This window comes from Benincasa hispida, chromosome 1 (genome assembly GCF_027475165.1).
Source record: "Benincasa hispida cultivar pf3 chromosome 1, pf3_genome.v1.1, whole genome shotgun sequence".
NCBI lineage: Eukaryota > Viridiplantae > Streptophyta > Magnoliopsida > Cucurbitales > Cucurbitaceae > Benincasa > Benincasa hispida.
The window spans coordinates 60,891,541-60,917,649 of NC_143478.1; the positions used below are offsets into that span (position 1 = coordinate 60,891,541).

The window sequence follows — 26,109 nt, forward strand, 5'->3', positions numbered from 1 at the left end:
CAAGAAATTGGGGATTAAAGAAGCCAGACCTACAAGTATTTCTCTTTAACTTGCTGACAGATCTGTTAAACATCCTGAAGGCAAAATTAAGGATGAGCTTGTGTAAGTGGACAAGTTTATCTTTCTAACATATTTCATTATATTGGATTATGAGGCGAACAAAGAGATACAATTTATCCTTGGTAGACCCTTTTTGTCAACTAGAAGGGCTCTAATAGACCTTCACCATGGAGAATTAATAATGCGCGTAAACAATGAACAGGTAAAATTCAATGTGTTCAACACATTGAAAACCCTGATGAATTACAGTCTTGCTAATTGGTGGACGCATTGGAATGGAGCAGTGACAACAAGGATAATGAATCTAACTTCTTACCAGTTAATTATGAAGAGGAACAACAGGTTGTCAAATCTGTATATGTGTTGAACGACATGAAGAGAAAATTTGAATCACTTGACTTATATAACCAAGAAACAAAAAAGACAAATCCATTGCTTGAGGAGCCACCATATTTGGAATTGAAAATATTACCAGCCCATCTGAAATACACTTATCTGGGATAGAACAATCCTTTACCAGTTGTTATATCCTCCTAGTTAAACGCATATGATGAGGAATCACTTATGCAGGTGTTGAAGAAGCATAGCAAAGCCATTGGATGGACGCTTGTGGACATTTGTAGCATTAGTCCAACATACTGCATGTACAAGATAAAATAGGAGGAAGGGGTCCACTCAGTATCAACCCGGGTTGAACCCAGTAATGAAAGAAGTTGCTAAAGAGAAAATTATAAAGTGGTTCAGCACATGAGTCATTTATCCTATCTTTGATAACCACTGGGTTAGTCAAGTTCAATATGTGCCTAAAAAGAAAGGAACTACGGTAGTGTCCAACGACAGCAATGAAATGATACCCGCTCGAACCGTGACAGGTTGGAGGATTTGCATGGACTACTACAAGCTTAATGCTGCCACAATGAATGACCACTTCTCTGCCCTTTACCGACCAGATGCAGGTCAGACTTGCTGGTAATGAACTTTTATATTTCTTAGATGGTTACTCAAGATAAAATTAGATAATAATTGTACCAGAGGACCAGGAGAAAACTACTTTCACATGCCCTTATGGGACCTTCATATTTCGATACATGCCATTTGACTTGTACAATGCACCAGGTACTTTCCAATAATGCATGATGGCCATCTTTTCTAAATTCTTGGAATAGTCAATAGAGATTTATATGGATGATTTTTCTATGTTTGGGAGTTGATATAATGAATGTTTGACAAACTTGGAAGTCGTTCTTCAACAATGTGAAAAGAGGAATTTGGTGTTGAATTGGGAGATGTGTCACTTCATGGTTACAGAAGGAATTGTTCTTGGGCACAAAATCTCCAAATCTGGACTGGAATTTGATCTTGTAAAGATCGATGTAATTGCCAAACTTCCTATACCAGCCAATGTTAAAGCATTAAGAAGCTTCTTAGGCACGCAGAATTTTATCAAAGATTATCAGAGGTTTCTCTCAGATTTTCAAATCTTTCAATGTGTTACGCGAAGCAAACCGACCATATGAGTTTGATAACAGCTGTCATCAGACCTTTAAGACTTTTATAGATGCGTTGACCTCAGTGCCTATCTTGATTGCACCCAACTAGGCATAATAATTTGAACTTATGTGCGATGCCAATGATATTGCAGTCGAAGCGATGTTAGGTCAACGTAGAGATATGATGGTGCATCCTATCGCCTATGCTAGTAAAAAACTCAATGATGCTCAAGAAAATTATACAACCACGGAGAAAGAGTTGCTAGTTGTGGTTTTCACAGTGGAGAAGTTTTGTGCTTATTTGTTAGGATCAAAAGTTGTCATCCACACGTATCACTCAGCCATCAAATATCTAATGACCAAGAAAGATGCAAAACCTCGACTCCTCCATTGGGGTTTTTTCATTGCAAGAGTTTGGTATTGAGGTGTGGATCACAAACAGACTAGGAACAATGTTATTGACCATTTGTCAAAGGTCGAGAATGAAGAAGCCTATAATAAGAAGCCTAAGATCAATGCATGCTTCCCAGATGAAATAATGTGAAAAATTAATGAGTTTGACCCATAGTACGTAGACATTGTAAACTATTTGGTGTGCAAGAAAATCCCTGAAGAGTTCAACATGCAATAAAAGAAGGACTTATGCATGAATGCAAAATTTAATAGAGCCTCATCTTTACAAGCGCAAATTTGATCACATCTTCCATCAATGCATACATGAGATTGCCTTTCACCATATACTATCTCAATACCATGAATCACCATATGAAGGGCATTTTAAAGGCCAAAGGACTACGAATAAAGTACTGCAATGTGGGTGTTGCTAGCTTATATTATTCAAGGATGCAAGAGAATTCGCTATAAGTGTGACCATTGTTAGAAGAAATATATTTACCTGCAATAAGATGCCCTTAACTTCTATTTTTGAAATTGAGCTATTTGATGTATGGGGGATTGAGTTCATGGGACCCTTCCCTCCTTCATGCGAGCATATATACATTCTAGTGGCTGTTGATTATGTTTTCGAAAGAAACGATGAAGTTTCATAGTGGAAGGGGATCATTCCTTTTTCTTTTTTTTTAACTTTTATAGAATCACAAATTTACATAACGGAATTATGCATTAAAATAAGAAATTATAGCATGCTTTGAAGGAAGGAATTAGAGAAAAAATGCTTACCCTTGAAGACAAAATTCTTCACAAGATCCCTTCTTCTAGTCACAAACTCTTCGAAACTTGATCTTCCAAAGAAAAAACAAATGACCACCACCAAGAGGTCAACCTTTGTATTCTTTATAGGTGATGAGAATCCAAAAGTTATGGGCTCTGAATTTTGGGAAGATGGAGAGAATTTGAGAGGAATTTTTTTTTTTTCTAGAGAAAATTGTTGGGAGTGAAAATCAGAAAGAGCTTCTCTATAGGCTTCTGTGAAGTAGATGACCACTCTCATTGAAACCGCAATTTTCGCGTTTTATCAGGATAGAAAAAATAGGGGAAGGAGTTATAACTCCATCCTTTATTAAACTTAAAAAAATTAATTTAATTAATAAAAATATACTTTACCATAATCTATATATATATATATATATATATTATACTATATGTTATATCAAATATAACACATAACCTATAGTTATTATATTATATCTAATACAATATAACATATAGTTTTATTTCTCTCAATAATACATGGTATTTAGTATAAATCATATTTATACTAAATTTAATTATATGAATCCCATCCATAAAATTAATATTTGAATCACATTCGAATATTTAATTTCTCTCAAAACAAACTTTATATTATAATGTATCGAATACATTATATTAATTATATCCATATAATTAATTTAATTAATTATATCAAATATAATTAATTCCCTCAATTAATTTAAACAATTCAAATAATCCAAAATTAATTCTCAATTATCCTTGTTGAGCTACAGATGGGACCTTATGAACCTATAGATCGAAACTCCAATGGTACTTGGATAATCAATTAAACTCGTTAATTAAATTACCCAACATCCATTAATTATCAGTCATTCCACTAAAGATCAACAGCTGCACTATTCGCACTATAGATATATGTCTGTGTCCATTAGATATAACCAGTCAACAGTATGAAGACCCTTTACAAATTGCTCGTAAGTACAGCTGGGCCAAAATTACCGTTTTTCCTTTGTAGTTACATCTAATTCCTTAAGTATCACTGATCCCTTTAATGAATAATAAGTCATAGACCAACTATGATCAAATCCCTCTCGGACCAAGAGAAGATGTGGCCACATTGTTCAAGCGCCAAAATGAGCCCTTAAAAGAGCAATTTATCTACTTATCCTGACATCAAGAAATGAGTGAATTTCATTTCATGTAGCTGTGTATCCAACTCCTCAATCGGACAAATATCCAAAATAGTAGGCATATTGATTCAGGGACCTAACCACTCTCACCTATGCAAATCAAAGGATCACCTTCATAGACAGGAGTTCACAGCTCACTCAATATTTAAGTTATGTCACTTATGGTCATCCTGGTGAAATGTAAGTCTCTACTATTAATGGCGTTATATATAATGAGACTAATCATTTCATGGTCTGATCTTATACAAAGTCTTTGTATAGGACACTCCTACTCACATGTCTCCATATGAATGATAAGGATCAGATAATTTATAGCACTTTACAGCAATTGTAACATCTACAAAGCGAGTTGTATCTGTAGTCTCACCAGGATAAGGTACCTAACTCTATTCATCTACGACAGACCGTTTAGGTTATCATTTAAACATGATCTACCTGTATGTCTCTACATACATGTTTAAATTACATAAAATAACCTATGATATTTTTTTATTGGATTGAGTGTATACTCATAAAATAACAATTATTTTATCAATAACAATTTGTTTATACAAAGCTTACAAATTGTGAGAATGCAAGAGAGATTTAGGGCACCAATCCCAACAGTTTTAAAATGGGTAGAAGCCATTTCTTGCACAAACAAAGATGAGTTGACCGTGTCAAAATTTCTTACAAAGCACATCTTCACTCGATTTGGTACTTCAAGAGCATTAATAAGTGATAAATGTACACAATTTCTTAATCATATCATTAACAAACTTTTATTGAAGTTTAATGTGCAACATAGAGTGGCGACTGCATACCATTCTCAAACAAATGGATAAGCTGAAATTTCAAACATAAAGATCAAATCCATTCTGAAGAAGGTTGTCAACACATCAAAAACAGGATTGGGCACAAAATCTTAACGAAGCATTGTGGGCATACAGAACAGCTTGCAAAACACCAATTAGAATATCCCCCTATGGAAAAGGATGCCATTTTCTGTTGGAATTCAAACATAAGACACACTGGGCACTGAAAAAAGCTCAACTTCAATTTAGAATCCACTGGTGAAGCGTGAAAGTTACAATTGAACGAACTGAAAGATTGGAGACTGCATGCATATGAAAATGTCAAGATTTACAAAGAAAGAACTAAACATTGGCATGATCAATGCATTAGTAGGAAAACCTTATATGTTGGCTAAAAGGTTCTCCTATTTAATTCACATTTACATTTGTTCCTAGGGAAGCTTAAATCTTGGTGGTTTGGACCATTTATCATCAAGGAAATATTTCCCCATGGAGCCGTTGAACTAAAAGGCGATGATGGATTCAATATGTTTAAAGTAAACGAACAAAGAATCAAACCACATTTTAGAGATGATGTGGAAAGAAAGAAGGCCTCCAAAGACCTCGTTCAACCTCAATGAGGATGACCGATTGTCCCTACACTAATCATCAGCATATCTTTCCAGGGACGCATCTTTTACTTTGCTTTATTTTTACTTTCTAGTTGCTTGTCATTGGTTTATTTTCTTTGATTTTATTTGCTTTTGTAAGATTGATTGCTTTAGTTTGATTGATTGATTGAACTTGGTGTATTTTTGCTATATGATGATTTGCTAATTGAAAAATGAATGATGTGTTGAATGTATGTATGCACTGATTGATTACATTCGATTAGTTCAACACATGTGGGATACGTAAGGCTTTCTGACCGTTAGTGGAAATTGAGGACACTCGAGTGTGCGTCGTCTGAGCATAAGTCTCTTCAAGTCCTCATTAAATGCACCATCATCGTGAGTGACATCAGCATCTTTTTCCATGCGTGTGCTCCCCCTTATTTAAGCCCTAACCCTCTTCGTTTTCCTCTTTCATTTTCGTTCCCATTCTCAAGCTCTCAAGATTTTTTTCTACTGATTCTCTCATAGATCCCTAGTGACCTTCAAATCTCTTCAATTTCTTCAAGATTTCTTCAAGCTCTCATCTTCCAATAAAATGTCTCACCAAGAAAACACCCAAAAGCCCTCTATTGTTCAAGTTGGTGAGAACTAAGCTTTTTTTTCAACACCATCACTAACAGTCCCTTCGCCTTCCTAATCTCAGCCATGCCCGAGTCATATTTTGATTCCGTTACTGCTCTTCAACCTCACCCAAATCCACAACGGATTTGCTCTTTCACTCGCGAAGCTTTTCGTCCATGGTTATCCCTACCATTACTCTGATTATTCCTCTGACCATTCAAATTCCCCCTTCCCTCCAAAAAGCCCCTTCATCTTCCCTACGCCCAGTCGTTCCCTTCGAGCCTGTGTCTATTGAGCTTTTGGTAGTAGTATCCCGCTCAGAGCCCACATTGTCTAGATCATCACTGCATAGCCCTAAAGACAATACTAGCGTTGAGGGCCAACTTAAGCCATTGCCATCCACCATAGGACCAATATTGACTTAAACATGCATCTTAAAGATAATATTTATGTGGCATAAAACAACGAAAGGTGAGTTCTTCATTTCGTAAGTCAAAGACATGAATGGATACTTGTGCATCACTTAGGTGAATGTTAGCGAACCTTCTCAACCCTACCATATTAATTGATTTTCAACCCATTCAACGCACGTTGTTTTCATTTCTGCCACATCTCTTCCATCAACGCATCTCATTCCCCATCATTCAATGCATCACCATCACACACACATACCTTCGATGCATCACCCTTCCATTATCACTCCCCGTTCACCTTCAGCCATTTTTTCTCTTGATTGTAATTAGTTCTTTATTTTATTCATGCAAACAACATCATCCAATCTAAGTGCTCTTACTTTGTAAAAATCATCTTACTAATTTAGATTAATTCAAAAGTCCCTATGTTTGACCTTGATACTTAACATGAATCTCTATTTGAGTTTGCACTTGGGTTTAATTAGAGAAAACTTGTATTCATTTAAGGACAATTTAAATGATCAATATAGCACACACGCACAATTATTTTCACAACCCATACCATAGTATGTATTCATGTTAATAAGTACCCCAAATGTGGTCATAGTGAAAAATTGGGTCATAACCAAAAGACTTGCAAATGTTCTCTCACAATAGTACTCATCATTGTTGTATTTTCTAGATGATTTTCATCATTGTCATTACATTAATATCTTTTTTGCACGATAGTAGTTTCCTTCAAAAGTATATTTAAAAAAACAATAATATAGATGATTGTTCCATTTGATAGTTTCATTTGATGGTATCTTAAAATATACTTTAGAATATTGTGTTAGGTGTGTATAAAATATTCTATACTATATATGCAATATACTAAGATTTTTTATATAACAAAATACATAAAACACCATTCCATATGTGAGTATAAACATTACATAAACCCTTTCACTCCATCTTCATTGTGCTCTTTCACCTAACATTTTTATACAAACCATTTTCCTATAACTTAGTGTCCATATGTGAGCACAAACCATACATAAATAACATATTACATGATTTCTCTTATCACACAGTCCATATCAGTCATTCCATATCATTGACATACGATGGTTCAATATATAAATTAAGAGTATAGAAAATTAAATTTATAACATTGACATATGACAATAGTACATATGTCATGACAATTCCATAATCATATGACAGTACAATATATATTATTTAGCCTTATTCTTTCATCAGTTATACCAGGGTAAACACAACATAGATTTATTCGATATGAATTATAAAACAATATATATCATAAAATCGATAGTCTAAATCACATACCTTCTTTGAATCCTAATTTTTGTCACAATATATATCCTAAAAATCTATTAAAGTAGTGAGAAATCTAATGAACCGACTTAAACATGGATCACATGTATTTAATTAGCATCCCAACAAGAAGAATTAAAACAGTATGACTAGCATCCTAAACGATTTAATTGGCATCCCAACAAGAACCCAAGAATCGCAACAGAATATATCACAAGTTCTTTGTTCAAGCTCCTGTATTGTTATTTCCTCCCCAATTGATATTCACTCCCGTTTGTTGGGTCTTCTTCATATTTCAATTTACCTTCACCCATCAGCTTAAGCTTTTGGATGAATCGGTGATTTAAGAGTAGCATCCCAACAAAAATAATAATAAAAAAAGAGAGATTAAACATGCATGGATACTTGGTAAATCCTTAAATGGTATAAATGTGTTTGATAAACCCCTGAACAGTACATAAATGACATGTCATTTTAGTATATATCAATTAACTATAATACTTAAATCTCATATTACACAAAAATTCCCATATAACACAATACATATCAGTTATACCACAATATATGCAAATTAAAAGTATATATCAATTTTACCATAGTACATAAACCAGATTTTGACTCAATATGGATTATAAAATATAAAGGCCAGACTATAATATAATAAAAATGAATGCTTAAAAAAAAAAAAAAACTAATAGTGAAAAACCAAAGAATTCGAACAATATATATCACATCTGTTGAGATGATTTTATTATGAATATTATAATAATAAATAGAAGCTCATTGCTTAGTGTCCCAAAAGTCATGTGTACTCTTTATGTTGTCCATATGCCTTGTAATTATTCATACTTGATATCCATGTAAGTCCACATCTTACTTGCCACTTTGCTTATAAATAGTGGCATTTAGTAGATCTTAAAATTACACATACATTGGACAAATTTCATACAAATTGGAGAAAGTAGAGAAATTTTCTCATTTTCTCATTTCTTATTTTCTCATTTTGTTTTATTTTATTTATTTATATATTATGTTTTATTTATTTTAATATTAGATTATATTTTATTACCATCCGTGTTCCCGTTGTGCTCCTCAAATTCACAACAGTTATCAGCACGAGCTCCTATCGTTTTCCCCGCTAAAGGTAGGTCCTAAACATATGCCAATTTTTCCCTCTTCGTTATAATTAATAAATTTAATGTTATTTGCATTTTCAATATCTATTAAATTTTTAACATAAGTATAATATTTTATGATAGTGATGCCATGAAATCTCACAAAATTAGAATTTTCCGCCATTGATATTAACGACAATAATGATTTTTCATGGGTACTTGATGTCGAAATCCACCTGGATGCTATGAATCTTGGGAAGATTAGTAAAGAAGGAAATACGACATCCAGTCAGGACAAAAAAAAAATTATGATTTTCCTTCGTCATCATATCCATGAGGGATTGAAAATGGAGTATCTTACAATAAAAGATCTCCGTATCTTGTGAAAATTTTTGAAAGAGAGGTATGATCATCAAAAAATAATTATTCTTCCAAAAGCTCGTTATGAGTGGATAAATTTGAGGCTACAAGATTTCAAATAAGTAAGTGATTACAACTTCGCATTATTTTGAAATCAATTCAAAATTATTATTATGCGGAGAGAAAATTTTCTACGTTTCATGTCTCGAATATACTCTTGCAGTAGCAATATCAAGACAAAGGTTTTTAACAGTATTCTAAATTAATTTCATGCCTTTTCGTGGCCAAACAAAATAACGAGTTATTGATGAAAAATCATGAATCTTGACCAACCAAAACAACACCATTCCCTAAAGTGAATATTGTGAATTTTTATAATAATCGTAGTCGAGGTCGTGGTTGCAGTCAAGGTTGTGATCGTAGCAGAGGAAGAAATAATTATTATTTTTGTGGTGGTCATTTTAATCATTCAAATTTCGAAAGAACAACACAAAATAATGATCACAAAGATAAAGCTCCACAAGATAAGAGTTCAAAAAATGTTGAAGATAAATGCTTCTGATGTGGAATGACTGGGCATTGGTTACGTATTTATCGTATGTCAAAACACTTAGTTGACCTCTATCAAGCCTCGTTGAAGGAAAAAGAGAAAAATATGGAAGCAAATTTTGCATATTAGGATAATGATATATTTGACCCATCCTAGATGACAAATTTGAATGTCGCGGACTTCATTGAATCTTTTGAAGAAAAAATTGGTGTAGTTGATGGAACATTAAGTGTTTCTTTTGATTTTGATAATATCTAGACTTAATATTATTTACTATTTTTATATATATCTTCATGTTTTTTTAGTAACTTTTGTATATTTTAAGTGTTGTTTTTCTTATTGTAATTATTTTATTTTAATGAAGAAATATGAATCATTTTCATATGTTGGATGTTTCAAAAATGAGCAAAAAAGATCTATGTCTAGCAGACAGTGCAACTACACATACAATACTTACAAATAAAAAATATTTTTCTAAACTGACAATGCTGGAAACAAAAATCAATACGATATCAGGTTCTACAAATCTGGTCGAAGGTTTTGGAAAAGAAAATATTATTTTGCCTAGAGGAACAATATTCACAATTGACAATACATTGTTCTCTAGTCAATCAAAGAGAAATCTTCTAAGTTTTAAAGATATACGTTGTAATAGTTATCATATTGAGACTGATAGTAAAACAAATATGGAATATCTATATATCATATCCACTATCTCAAATAAAAAACGTATATTGGAAGAGTTTCCTGCTTTATCTTCTGAATATATTATACTCATATACGAGTAATTGAAACATATGCAACAATGAGCCTAAAGTTCATAAATTCAAACATATTTACAATTTGGCATGACCGATTGGGTCATCCAGGATCTATAATGATGAGAAAAATTGTTGAGAATTCGAATGGACATCCATTAAAAAGACAAAAAATTCTTCAATCTAATGAATTATCATGTGATGCTTGCTCTCAAGGAAAATTGATAATTAGACCATCACCCGCGTGGGGATTGAATCACCTACATTTTTAGAACGAATTCATGGTGATATATGTGGACCTATTAACCCACCAAGTGGACCATTTAGATATTTTATGGTATTAATAAATGCATCTAGTAGATGGTCACATGTGTGCTTATTATCAAGTTGAAATCTTGCATTTGTAAGATTACTTGCTCAAATAATTAATTTAAGAGCACAATTTTCTGATTGTACAATTAAGACCATTCATCTTGATAATGCTGGTAAATTTACATCTCAAGCTTTTGATAATTATTGTACGTCAATTAGGATAAGTGTTAAATATCATGTAACTTATGTTCATACATAAAATGGTTTAGCAGAATAATTTATAAAACATTTGCAATTAATTGCAAGACCATTACTTATGATAGTTAAGTTTCCTTCATCTGTATGAGGATATGCTATTTTGCATGCAGCGTCACTTGGACGCATTAGGCCAATAGCTTATCATAAGTACTCGTCATTATAATTAGCTTCTGGTCATGAGCCAAATATTTCTCATCTGAAAATTTTTGGATGTGCAGTATATGTTCCAATTACTTCATCACAATGCACTAAGATGGGTCCTCAAAGGAGGTTAGGAATAATATCTTGGATATGATTCTCCATCAATTATTAAATATCTTGAACCCCTGATAAGTGATTTATTTACTACACAATTTGCTGATTGTCATTTTAATGAGACAAATTTTCCAACACTAGGGGGAGAAATTAACAAGTTAGAAAAAGAAATTACATTGAATGAATTGTTATTATCTCATTTAGCTCCCCATACAGATCAATGTAAACTTGAAGTTCAGAAAATAATTCATTTGCAAGATAAAGCAAATCAATTACCAGATGCATTTATAGATGCAAAGAAAGTAACTAAGTCACATATACCAGCTGCAAATGTTACATCAAAAATTGATATCCCAACACAACAAGTTATCGCTAATGAGTCTTGAACACACCATAAGTATGTAGACAAATGGGTTCCAAAGATAAAAATTCTCGAAAATGAAAAATAATTAATAGTGAAAAAGACTTGGTTGAGGATGTAAATACCCATGAAGAAATCCTCGATATGATTAGTGAGGAAGGTGAAATATACCTAAAGATAATAATGAGATTTCAATAAATTATATCATGACAGGAAAAAGATGGAATCGAACTAATGTAATTATTGACAACATTTATGCTATAATGTTGCTCTTGATATTATATCTGAAAATGAGAATCCTGAACCAAAATCTATTGAAGAATATCGACATAGAAAAGATTGGCTTCAGTAGAAAGAAGCAATCGAGGCAGCATTGAACTCACTTTCAAAATGTTAGGTTTTTGGACTAGTAGTCCGAACACCAGAAGGTGTTAAGCCTGTGGGATACAAATGGGTATTTTGAGAAAAAGAAATGAAAATAATGAGGTCACAAAATATAAAGTAAGACTAGTTGCACAAGGTTTTTCACAAAAACCTGATATTGATTTTGAGAAGACGTATAGTCCAGTGGTGAATGAAATTACATTAAGATATTTAATTGGCTTGACTGTGTGTAAAAGTCTGGACACGCATCTTATAGATGTAATCACAACATATTTATATGGATCTTTTGATAATGATATTTATATGAGAATCTCAGAAGGATTTAAGGTACCTGACATATACATCAAATTTCGAAGAATTGTATTCAATAAAGTTACAGAGATCACTATATGGATTGAAACAATCAGAACGAATGTGGTACAATCGTCTGAGTGGATATTTATTGAAAGAATGATATCAAAATAATCCAATATGTCTGTGTGTTTTTATAAAGAAATCATAATCAGGATTTGCTACTATAACTATATATGTTGATGACTTGAATATAATTGAAACTCCTGAAAAGCTTTCAAAGGCAATAGAATATCTTAAGAAAGAATTTGAGATGAAAGATCTTGAAAAAAACAAATTTTTTCCTTGGTTTGCAAATTGAGCATTTAGCAGATGAAATATTTATTCATCAGTCAACTTATACCAAAAAAAATTTGAAAAGATTTTATATGGACAAAGCACATCCATAAAATATTCCAATGGAAGTCCGTTCATTGGATATAAAGAAAGATATATTTTGATCTCGAGAAGATAATGAAGAACTTATTGGTCCTGAAATACCATATCTTAGTGCTATTAGTGCACTTATGTATCTTGCTAATAATACAAGACCAGATATTGCATTTTCAGTAAATTTATTAGTTAGATATAGTTGTTCTCCTACAAAAGGACATTGGAATGGAATTAAGCATATCTCACGGAATTTTTTCTACACTCATGATCTTGAAGAAAATGATGACATTACTGTACAACAAATTTGTTCTAAAGATAATTTGGCAGACTTATTACTTTGGCAGACTTATTACAAAGGCATTACTAACCACAACTGACTCAGATATTTTTAGTGATGTTTTCATGAGGGGAGTAAATATATTGTATTCTTTTATGAGTATATATTATATGAAATATGTACTATTTTTTCTTCACTAGGTTTTCTCTTATTGGGTTTTTCCTATTAAGGTTTTAATGAAACATATTATATATATATATATGGACATCTAAAGAGGTGTATTATGAATATTATAATAATAAATAAATGTTCACTACTTAGTGTCCCAAAAGTCATGTGTAACACTTAGTGTCTATATAAGTCCACATCATACTTGTCACTTTGCCTATAAATAGTGACATTTGGTGGATCTTAAAATTACACATTGAGCAAATTCCATACAAATGGGAGAAAGTGGAGAAATTTGAGAATTTTCTCTTTTGTTATTTTGTTATTTTGTTTTATTTTATTATTATATTATATTTTATTGTCATCCGTGTTCTTGTTGTGCTCTCAAATAGATTTGAGATTTTAGATTTAATTGAATTGTTGGATTTAAGTTGTGTGAGATTGAGAATTTAAGTGGAAAAGAAAAGGAAAAAGAAAAAGAAAAAGAAAAAGGAATATTCATTAAGATAGGGTTTGGTTTTGAGGTACATATATAGGTGTCCAATTTTCTCACGGGGCCCTGCCCGAACGGGGCAGGGATTCCCAGGTGGGGAATGGGGAAGGGAGTGGGGAAATTTTTTTTCTGTGAGCTAAACGGGGAGAATGCATTCCCTGTCCCCACCGTCGCCCTCGTCCCCGCCCTGTTCTCCGTCCCCACCCCGATTAGCTTTTACATATTTATTCATTATAATTATTTAATGTTATGTTATTATTATTATTATATAAATATTACATTTAAATTTCAAATTTGATTATTTATTGGAAAAGATAATGAATATGTTTAAATTGAATGTTTAAATATAGATTATATATGTTAATAATTTGATTTATATTTATTTCTGTCTACTTAAAAAAATTAATTAGCTTTTTTAGGCTAAAATTTGAGTAATTTATCTTTCAATTCAAATTGTCATATAAAACTAACTATAATAAATAATTTAACAATAAAATTAATTATTTAATTAAAATTTGCTTGAAAAAAGTACCAGAAAAAATTTGGGATCCAATACCTGTAAATTCTCGATCCCCATCAGAATTTTACAGGATGGAGAATGAAATGGGGAACGGGAATGGGAAATAACATCTCCGTCCCACTCCGTGGATCTCTAAGTACATATATAGGAGAGCCAACTAAGCCATTTGAGGCGCACGCAGCCCTAAGTGCTTCTTTCTCTCCCTCTTGAACTCTCTTTCATGCAAAAGGGAAGAAAACCCCAGTCGGTCGTCTCATCAATGCCGTCAGCTCTGTCTTGTTACAGCCCGCCGTCAGCTTCGTTCAGTTGCAGCCCCAGAACTGTTGTCGTGCTGCCCGGGTCACTGTCGGTTGCCGCAATTCGTCCCTGGTTTGCACCGTCGTTCACCTCTGCAGATCGCCGCCAACCACCGAGAAGTTGTCCCCCGTCGAACGCGCCGGCCACCTGAATCCATTGCCTTTCGCCCAAGTTTTGTTGAGTAAGATTTTGGGAATTTTATTGGATTTTCTTGAATGACTCTTGAATGCCCTTGAGTTTTGGGCCTATTTAATGATATCCATTATGCTTTGGATATTGTAACGATGTTTAGGGCCGTCAAAAATCGCTATCCAGCAGTATAAAAGATCAATCAGTGATTTTGACATTTTTTTGGGGATTTTTATATAAAAATCAGTCCTATATTTCAAAAATCTTTTTTTTTATTATTTTTATTCTCGACTTTTATATATATTTTAACTTAAGAGAGAAACTCTATTAGGGAGAAAATATTCATATTTGATTTTTTTTTCTTCAAATAGATTCTTGAGATTTTTTTCTTTATTTATATTTAATGATTTTTTTTATTGGTTTCACATTTTTTTTTCTGCAGGTTCGTGATTATTTAAAATATACCTTAGAACATTTTATTAGAAATTTAAAAATATTTTAACCAATATATGAAATATATCACAGTATATAAATTAATGTTTGACATAAATCACCATATAATGTATTTATTATGAAAGAGAGAAAATGAATTTATTATGATTTTTCTCTTTTCTTTTTTCGATTTAGAGATAAAATGTATTTGATATATTTTTTTTCCATTTTTATTTGGAGAGAGAAAATGACACTTAATATTATTTTATTTTTCATTTCGTTTTTCATATTGATTTTTGTTATTATGTGAAATATTTCATTGTTCGTTCATTTGTACATGTAATATATTTCGTTGTTTATTTGTACATATCAATTTATTGTGTTTTATTATTTTTTTTTTTACAATTAATGGTTATTTTAAATATATCTTAAAACATTTTGATGGATTCATGATTATTTTAAATATACTTAGAACATTTTGTTAGGTATTTGAAAATGTTCTAACCAATATATGAAATATACTCTAATTTATAAATTAGAGATTGACTCAATGTTTGACATAAATCACAGTATAAATCAATATACGATAGCATATAATCTTCATAAATTTCATTTACACCACAGTATATATATCATAATATAATAAGTCTAAATAAAAAAAAAAACACTCGTTTATATCAAATAAACGAATACATACATATATATCACATTATATATATATAAAAAGAAAAAATAAAGTTCATCTTTTTATAATACATAACTCTCCATTTTCATAAGAGAGGGAAAAGGAAGAAAAAAGTGTGAATTATGAGGGAAAAAATATAAAAAAAAATAGTGTGAATTATGAGGGAGAGAATATAAAAAATATATTATTGGAAAAAGAGAATATGCATGGAAGGGAGAGAATATGTATGAAGGAGAGAGAAATACATAAATACATAAATAAATATATATATAACGTAGGTAGGAGCTAAATTGTAAATAACTACTGATATTAGTAAAAAATGAAATGTTCAAAACATTAACATAATATGTGCCTATTCTTAAGACATTTTATGTAGAGGATTTTTTTTTTTTTTTTTTTTGAGTATTTAGACTTTGGAACTTGTTGGAATCGTTTTAAATGTTTAAAATTGGACTTTAAATTATTAATTATGGATCATGTGTAGATTGATATCTGTGTGTTAAGTTTGGAAGCAATTTTGTAATAAACCACTAATTGGGTAAGTTCTAGAGACAGTTAGGATAAGTTTTATGTTTAATTTAAGCTGAAAGTATTTAAGTTAATTTCAATTTATGTTTAGGGATAATTCAAGAATTTTACTCAAGATTAAAGGAGATGGTTGCAAACTATTTGAAAAATTTGAGGTATGTGATGTTATTATCCAACATCCTCGTGGCCTAGATTAATAATACTAAATCATATGATGGGATTAGAAGCATGATATGAAATATGGAGTATTTGCTATGATTCATGAAAGGAATGGATATTGTGAATAGTATGAGCATGTTTGATCTAAGAGATATGATGATTTACGATATGGGACTAATGATAATATGTATGTTGCGTGTTAGATAAGTAGTTATAATCTACCATCCTATCACTTCCATGTTATGTTATTATGAGGCAAGGAATTTCAATCACATCTTAAACACATATTATTATAACTTAAATTAAAATGGTCTACACCACGAATACATAATACTTTTATAATCTATACTACAATAATCATCGACTATATTAACCAACTTAATTCCCCAAAAGTCCCCTTAGTGATGGACATCAATTTATAATTGTAAAAGAAATCTACATGCAAAATTTAAACTAATAATGGTATGATTGGTTTTAATTTTTAAGCGCTTAATTTTGAGAAAAAAAAATGTCATTTTGAAAAAAATTTGAGTGTTTATGAATAAAAAAGAGTTTATGAAATAAGTTGGTAATTAGTATGAGAGAAACCCTTGAAATCAACTTTTAGAAAAATGATTTTTGAGTGTTTAATGTTTAATCTCTTCCTAATTTGTGCAATACATAAAATAACTAAAACTCTCTCACTAGTCCTCTACACCTCATTTTTAACATGATTATGGCCGGCCAACTTTGACGACGAACATCGACAACCACCACCGAGGACCACCTCTAACGACCATCACTACCAACTCTAGCGACCAACCATGTCCAACGACCAATTTTGGCGACCAAGTCCAACGATCCCCTCTGACAGCCAACTCTAACACCTTGTCTCGGAACGACCATCTCCAACGCCCAACTCTAGCAATTAATTTCATTGACCAATTGCTTCAATTATCTCTAGCGACTAATTCCTAACGATTAATTTTAATGTCCAATTAGATAATAATATGCTGAAAAAAACCTTGAGAATAAAAATATTTTTAAATTATTAGTCCATATTATTTAATAATTGTTCTTGATAGTATCTTGATATTAATAAAAACTCTTCTATGATATAGAAAACCAAACAAATTTGAATACGTTTGAGGGAGGGTGAGTAATTAACATATTTTTATTTTAAATAATATTTATGGAAAGTGTTTAAATGAAAATGAAAAAGGAAATTTTTTCCTCCTAAATTCATTGTATATAGAATTATTGTTGAAATTTCCAACAAGCTCTAAACTCTCCTTCCTTTTGAGAAAAAATATTGGAGGAAGAACACAATATCATGTTTGTAGCCACCTCATAGGAGCATCTAATTCAACGGATGAGAAGAACTTCTCTCCAAAGCACCAAAACTTCATCACATTTACAAACATTTCAACATGGTACTCAGTAATCGATAAAAACTTGCTTCTTCAATCCATGTGTTTCTTCAGAACAATCAGACCAACCTCTCCAATACTCTTCTTTCAATCTCTAAATTTTCTCACCAAAACAACATAAAAAACAGGGGTTGCTTTCTTCTTGCTCTGTTCTTCTATGCATCAATCTTCGAGAAACTGACTGTAAAACCAGAGGCAAGTGGCAAGGCATGAGTTCAAAATTCTATAAGAAAATAACCCCATTCAGAATGATTCAATTTTCCACAGCTTATATGTTTACTCAATTTGATCAGCTTCTTCATATCGTACACCTCGAAGATAATAAGCAATATGATCCCAACTCCAGATTCGAGATTCATCATAATTTCTTGTCTACTCTGTTGGGAAAGTAAGCAAAATTCTAAATTTCAACTCCATAACTCCGTAATTGAATTCTACTAAAAGTCTAATAATTTTATTCAAGCAAAAAGAAGGCTTCGAAATCCATGGTGTACAGTTATACACATGCCTTTTCTGGGTTTGCTGCAAAGCTCACAACTTCTCAACCCTATCAGCTTTCTGGTATTTATACATACAATTTTTTTCTGTTCTTCGGAAGTGGGTTTTGGTTTAGAACTCTGTTTTGATTTTGTGAAATGAACTCTTAGAAATGCTTGGTGTGGTTCGAGTTTTTCGAAATGTTCTTTACGAACTCCATAAAACTAGAAGCTGGGATTTTCTCGGCCTTTTGTTAGCAACTCTGCAAATTATTATTTTTAGTTGGTCTAGTCAATTCTTAGTTTTTAGGAAATAGTTAAAGTTATTTTTAGCTGTAGTCAAAGTCTACGTTCGTATTCTTATGTAATTAGTGAGACTAGTTGCTAACATTGTGTAATCTATTTTTAGATTCAAGATATGTATTTATATGAAATTTTCTAGCATGAAATACACACTTCCCATTTTTCTCATTTCCCTTTCATTAGTTAGAACAACAGTGGTATTAGAGCCCTCGTGAAATATCTCCGAGAGAAACTGAGCGATACACCTGTGATTATTAGAGATGGAATTAGGATCAAACAGTCTTTCTTTGTTGGCTCCACCTGTATTTGATGGTGAAAACTACCAGACATGGGCTATCAGAATGCAAGCCTACATAGAGGGTTGTGATTATTGGGAAACAATTGAGCAACACTATGATATTGCTCCACTTTCTGATAACCCAACAATACATCAGATCAAGACTCAAGAGGAGAGGGTCACCAGGAAGGTAAAAGCTCGAGCTTGCTTATATGCAACTGTGTCTCCGCCCATATTCAACAGAATTATGCCTTGAAGTCGGTAAAGGAGATCTAGGAGTTCCTCAAAAGTGAGTATAAAGGTGATGAGAGGATTAAAGGAATGAGAGTGTTGAACTTGGTGCGAGAATTCGAGAGAATGCAAATGAAGAATTTTGAATCTATTAAAGAGTACTCATATAAGTTGATTGGGATTGCTAACAAGGCAAGAGCATTAGGAGTCAATTTATTTGACAATAGATTTTTTCAGAAGATTCTAGTTTCAGTACCTGATAAATATGAAGCAACCATTGTTTACTTAGAAAATACTAGAGACCTCTCAGAACTCAAGGTGATAGAAGTGGTTAGTGCTTTGCAAGCACAAGAGCAGAGGAGGTTGATGAGACAAGAAGGAAGCATTGAGGGGGCATTGAAAGTTAGAGTGCAGCAAGGAGAAGGTGGAAGAGAGAAGAAGGGAAGTGGCAGCAGTAGCTCAGAGTCTGTTGCAAAGGATGTTAGTAGTACATGCAAGCACTATGGGAAGCTGAATCATCCACATTTCAGATGCTAGAGAAGACCAGATGTGAAGTGTAGAAGATGTCATTTATTGGGGCACATTGAACGATTCTATAAGGAAACAAAAACTCAACAGCAAGGAGGAGCACATGTTGTAGTACAACAAGAAGATCAACTCTTTGTGGCTACTTGTTGGTTGATTGATAGTGGGTGTACCAATCACATGACAAGTGACAAAAAGTTGTTCAAGGACCTTGACAAGTCATTTAAGTCAAGGGTGAAGATAGGAAATGGTGAGTATCTAGAAGTAAAGGGGAAGTGCGCAGTGTCAATAGAGAGTTGTGCTGGAACCAAGTTGATTACTGAAGTGTTGTTTATCCCTGAAATTGAACAAAACTTGTTAAACATTGACCAATTAGTAGAGAAGGGATTCAAAGTGTTGTTTGAAGAAGGAAAATGCCTCATTTTTTATTCTAATGGAAATGAGTTGTTCAAAATAAAGATGCAACACAAGAGCTTCTCGTTGGATCCACTCGAGAAGGAGCAAATAGCTTTCAAGTAAATGACACTGAGTTATGACACAAGAGGTTGGGACATTTTCATCAAAAAGGGTATGCACAAGTTTGGGGAATTGATTTTTCTGAGATTTTTGCACCAGTTGCCAGTATTGACACACTCAGGTTGCTACTAACAGTGTCAACCTAGTATGGATGGAAAGTATATCAGCTAGATGTGAAGTTAGCATTCCTAAATGGAGTGTTAGAAGAAGAGATCTATGTTGAGCAACCAAACAGATTCATCATACCAGGATAAGAGCAGAAGGTTTATTTGTTGAAGAAGACTCTCTATGGGTTGAAGCAAGCTCCTAGGGCATGGTACAGCAAAATGGATGATCACTTGCTGAACCTGGGTTTTGTATGAGTCGTTTTATTTTTAGATTCAAGATATGTATTTATATTGACTTTTCTAGATTGAAACATACACACTTCCTATTTTTTTCATTTCACTCTCATTAGTTAGAACAACACCTTTCTCCTTCTTCATCTGTCTCAAAAAATCTTGTAGATGGGTAATTTTGGTGATGGAATAATCATTGGAGTGGTGGATACGGGTAAGATTAAACTTTTGATTTTAGTGGTGATTTAATATGGTATTCTAATAGCCGTTTCCGGGACAGGAATTTGGCCAGAATCGGAGGCGTTCAACGACGAAGGATTGGGGCCGGTGCCAGCTCGGTGGAAAGGCCAGTGCCAATCAGGGGAAAAATTCAATGCGACGAGAGATTGCAATAGAAAAATCATAGGAGCCAAATAGTACGTTGATGGGTTCATAGCCGAATTTGGGGAATTCAACAGATCTGCCGTGAAGGAATTCATGTCTCCAAGAGATTCAAATGGACATGGGACTCAAACGGCGAGCACCGCCGCCAGTTCGTTCATGAGAAATGTCAGCTACAGAGGCCTCGGGGGTGAGACTGCAAGGGGCAGAACACCAGCGGCGCGGTTGGCAGTATACAAGGCATGTTGGAGCTTGTCCGGTGGTGGTGGCCAGTGTGCGGCGGCGGACGTATTGAAGGCGGGGATTGAACGACGCCATACACGACGGCGTTGATGTATTGTCTCTGTGTTTAGGGAAGAGTGCTCCTCCGTTTCCGGAGGTTGATGACGAGAACGTAGTTGCGATTGGGTCGTTTCGGGCAAACTTGAGGAATATTTCGGTGGTCTGTTCTGCCGGTAACGACGGGCCTTCTGCAGAGACGGTGGTGAACACTTCACCTTGGATTTTGAATGTTGCTGCAAGTTCTATGGATAGAACTTTTTTGGGCTCTATTACTTTGGGAAACAACAACACTTTTTTGGTAAGAGATAGGCAAATGCTTCCAATTTAGAGTCCACTTGAAACTACTTTTTCTACCATGCTTGGAAGTGATTGTAGAATGAGCAAAATTACTTTTGGTTTTGATGGTAGAAAATTAAAAACAAACATTAAAATTATTATATGAAAATCACACAAAAAAGTACTTCAAATATACTTTAAAAGTATTTTTCTGAAATAATTAGCAAGTCACTCTAAACAAGTTAACCGCAAATTTTCATCGAATCTTATTTTTATACCAAAGTGAAACCTTATTCACGAGAAAGGAGATTGGATATAGTGGCTTGGTACATCCAGGATCCAAGTTGAATCCCAATATTGCAGGGTTAGTTAACCTAAAAATCCTTTTTCCTCCACAATATGTAGAAAAGAACGTGTTAGAAGCAAGATCTTTACCCTATGTTGATATATCCATAAATTGGAAGGTTCAACATAGATATTAAGAATTAATCGATATCTCTTATATATTTATACATATACATAAAACATAAAAATAATTGAATCTCATCTCTTAATACCAATATGAATATGAATTCTAATAACAAGATTGATAACTTAGTTTGAGATTAAAAACATGTAAGGTATTAACTTTTGGATACGAAGAAATATTAGTTGATCACGATATTTTATCGATATATCTATCATTGGTGTTGAAATATCTTGAATATGTTATTTGGCACTCCGAATGACCAAGCATGGGTTCAATACCCTCACAACCTAAATTGTATATATATTATATGTTATTTACGATTTCAGACATAGAATTTAGAGGGGTGTCATATCTAAACCCTTCAATCTTATTGGTGCTTCTGTATCTGTATTTTTTTTTATTATTCTACTCAAACAATAAACTTATCTCTCCTTCTATCTGTGGAGATAGCTAAAACATTGTTAATGAACCACATAATTTTTTTTTCTTTTGCTTGTCAATTTCGATTTTATCATTTGAATGTGGTTGAGAGTAACCCAAATGGGTGAATGACCCAATTTGCAAGCTATGTGATTCAATAACATTAGTGAACAGTAGTAATTGGATGGATGGAAAAGTAGTTCTCTGCTTTAGCACAGTGATGGGGATGAATCCAATAGCCATAACAAAAGCTGTGGAGGCTGTGAAAGCAGGAAATGGCTTGGAACTGATTGTGGCTAGAGGTTCGCCCCGATTTGTACAAAAAAAACAGGAGGCCCAAAAGGAGTAAATTTTTTTTTTGTTATTGAAATTTGACTAACAAGTCAAGCGTTAACTTAAAAAAGACGAGTCAAACCGAGTATAACTCAATTGGTATATCAGTGAGTAAGTAACTATGAGATGTGTGGTTCGAATATCCCTACTTCTAGTTGTACTAAAAAAGAAAAGAGTTATGAACGTACAAACACAATTTTCAAAAACAAAATAGTTATCCGATGGTCAGTAGGATTTAAATGCAAAGTATATTAATTATTTTCACTTGCAACATCGAGCAGACATCCTTCTGGAGTTCCAATTCTGGCTGAGGGATCTCCAAATAAACTTGGCAATCCATTCGATTATGGAGGAGGAATTTTGAACCCAAATGCAGCTGCAAACCCAGGACTCATTTACGACAGGTCGACTTCCGATTACATATCTTACTTCTGCTCAATGCGCTACAAAAACTCTGCCATTTCTCTTCTAACAGACCAAAAAACAGAGTGCCCAACAAAACCCCAAATTTCTTTGTTGGATCTTAATCTACCTTCCATAACAGTTCCAGCACTTACAAACTCAACCACTGTGACAAGAACAGTCACTAAGGTTGGAAATTTGACATCCGTGATTCACCCTCCAATGGGGACCGGTGTGACTGTGGAGCTTCTTGTCTTGTTCTTCAATGCTAGTGTCACGAAGATGTCTTTCAAGGTTTGTGATTTCAACCCCTTTTGAGATGGATTATGGCTTTTCTTTTGGAAGTATCATTTGGAGTGATGGAGTGCATCTTGTTAACACTCCATTGTCAGTTAGAATTCAATTTCTACTTTCTTCTACATAGCCCATTGATGGCTCTTGTGATTGCATTTGTATTAGAGCTTTAAATCAGCCCAATCACTATAAATCTCTGTGTTCTTTAGTTTGTCATTAGTCATGGTTAGTTTATGTCTGTCATTGATTTAAACATTACTGTTGTAATATATTAAAGACATGTTTGACTTTGACTTTTGTTAAAGAGTATTCAATTATATGTGTGTGTTATACCATCACAGTATTGATCTTACATGTTGACTGGGTGGTACATTTTATTCGAATATCTTGAATCAGTTATCTAATGTTTTGAATGATCATATCTTGCAAATTGATTTAGTGGTACATTTTTTTAAATATTTTTCTCTAATGATAAACTAATCTCTCCTCTACCTGTAAATGTAGCTAATACATTATTAGTGAACTGCGTAAATCTCTCATCTACCCCTGTTTTTATTGTTTACGTGCTTTCTTGCTTTCTTTTAGGGGTGTCTAGAAAACCTGATGGCTCGAAAAAACCAATCAATTTAACCCAACCCATGTGGTTTGGGTTGGGTAGAGCTCAAATAAATGAAAAATTTATGAGTTGGGTTGGGACGGTTCATGAGTTCACCTAAAATAGCTTAAACCAACCCGAACTTGTTATTAATTTTAAAATTACATTTTTTACATAAAATACAATTCTATATATATATATATATATATTAATTTTATTTAATTTCATTTTTTGGATAATTTATTATGCAAAAACTCTTGAATTACTCCTGTAACACATCAACTTAAACTCTTCAGTTTAATTTGAGTTAATTCGAATCAAATCACATTTTTCATATCTAGAACTACTCCAAAATACTCATTTAATCACTCAAAATCACTCTAAAACAATAAGCTCTAGCTGTGTCATTATGTGTGTATGAATCTTCTCTACTTCTAGCAGACATAAGATATCATTCACATATTCAAACAATTTCTAAATTTCAAACCAAAGTTTATGGTCAACATCTCAAAGAACATAAGGTCTCAAACAAAAACAAGACATGTTTTGAACACAATAAATCCGTTTATTAAGCTTTAAGAAATGGAAAAACTCACAGTAGAAGAAACCTCTTCAATCCTTAGTACTTATATAGGATAATATATTTTATGGATATAAAAAGTTGACGTATGTATATGTATTATGATTACTTCTTAATGCCACAAAAAATCATTCCTTTGAAAACCATGAGCCACCAGACCCAGCATCATCCTTCCCAACTTTCTTGCCTTTAGCTCCTCCTTTCTCAGCCTTATGGCCTTCTTCATGGAGATCAGAGATGTCCATGTGAACTCCAGGGTCATTCCCTGTGTAGCTACCGCCAAACATGATGGAGTTGTTGATGGCTTGGAAGTTGCTGTTAATGTAGGAGGTCAGGGACTCATTCTCGTCTGCACCTGCGTCCTCAAGCTTGGTCGTTTTCCCCTTCAACTCCGCACGCATGGTGGCTCCGGTGTTGGTTCCGGCGAGTGTGATGACGCTCGAGCCTTGGTCGTCGACAACTTCATGGTGTTGGGCAGAACCTATTGATTACGACCAATGCATAAAAAAATTACTTAGGGAAAACATTTTAAAATGGTTAAAATCATTTTTGATATTTTTAAAATCACTCCGAAACATGCTTTTAATCATTCAAAATCAAGTTTGAAATATAAAAATTGTATTAAAAGTATAGAATTAAATATTAATTAAGTTAGTTTTAAGTGATTAAAGGCATGTTTCAAAGTAATTTTGCATATGACAAAAAGTTATTTTAACAATTTCAAAATTGTTCCCAAATATGCACTCATATAATAAATCTAAACATAACTCAATTGGTTCAGATAATACATGATTTAATTATCAAAAGTAAATAACTCTCATTTGTCGAAGAGAATATGACATGTCAGTACAAGAGAATACGACAATGGTCAAACCTAAACTATATATAACTCAATTGGTTCAGATATTATATATTCAAATTCTCACCGACCTTTCCGATTAACCATTGAAATAAATATTACAAAACTACTAGTAATTAAGCTACATTACCTCCTTTCCGAAGCAATCCCAACCGACTGGTGAGGGTGGAAACCATTTCTCGGATGTCACGGTCGATTTCTCGATGCTTCTCATTGTCGTTGACGGAGGAATAGGCTGGATTTTCGTACGAACGCGCCATTAGAGTGTAAGTGAGAGAGGAATAGTAGGGAAGGAGTTGAATGAGAATAGATGAGTTGAAGGAAAAGGGTTAAAATGGGGTATAAAAAGAAGGGGAGGGGAATAAAGGGATGCCTTGAATATGAATACATATGTGATTTATTGTGGCTTCAGCAACAGGAAAAAGAGAGTAGAATTGCTTGAGAATTGGGTTTGTGCTGCCTTTTGTGATTCTCAAGGGTTTTTTCTTTGTTAAGTCTGTTTGTCACATGGAGAATCAAAAGGCTAACTAATATCCAATTATCTAGGAACTATATTGATCACATTATTAAAATAGATGATACTTAGTTATCACATTCAATTCGAGCAATGCAAATTAAAGGAAAAGGGCATGGAAAAGGATAAACCTAAGTTGAAATTTTATGAATTTATCAATTTTATATGCATGGATACTTTTGGATTTGTAAATTTTGTTGATTTGTTAATGGTT

The 26,109-nt window shown here is 33.1% G+C and overlaps 2 protein-coding genes across 2 annotated transcripts; one reads left to right on the forward strand and one right to left on the reverse strand.

Moving 5' to 3' along the window:
- The first annotated feature begins 946 nt into the window (after positions 1-946).
- LOC120078148 (subtilisin-like protease SBT3.9) lies at positions 947-23,477 on the forward strand. Its single transcript, XM_090313762.1, is given in 16 exon segments — positions 947-1,016; positions 1,093-1,176; positions 1,300-1,519; positions 17,953-18,019; positions 18,118-18,212; positions 18,288-18,385; positions 18,472-18,553; positions 18,884-19,070; positions 19,349-19,591; positions 20,659-20,704; positions 20,771-21,171; positions 21,173-21,452; positions 21,712-21,797; positions 22,464-22,620; positions 22,911-23,350; positions 23,352-23,477. Coding segments are annotated over 16 exon segments (2,682 nt in total).
- Positions 23,478-24,486: 1,009 nt separating this feature from the next.
- LOC120088550 (uncharacterized) lies at positions 24,487-25,752 on the reverse strand. Its single transcript, XM_039045943.2, has 2 exons — positions 25,512-25,752; positions 24,487-25,003 (listed from the first exon to the last, which is right to left on the reverse strand). Exons 1-2 carry the CDS (start codon positions 25,639-25,641, stop codon positions 24,651-24,653), a joined length of 483 nt encoding a protein of 160 aa, XP_038901871.1. The 5' UTR covers positions 25,642-25,752; the 3' UTR covers positions 24,487-24,650.
- Positions 25,753-26,109: the final 357 nt, after the last annotated feature.

What these genes read in the sequence shown, in the direction of transcription:
- LOC120088550 (XM_039045943.2), bottom strand. Translation starts at nt 25,641, where the DNA reads ATGGCGCGTTCGTACGAAAATCCAGCCTATTCCTCCGTCAACGACAAT. An exon ending in GGGATTGCTTCGGAAAGGAG is followed by an intron (nt 25,004 to 25,511) that starts GTAATGTAGCTT and finishes CGTAATCAATAG; the next exon opens with GTTCTGCCCAACACCATGAA.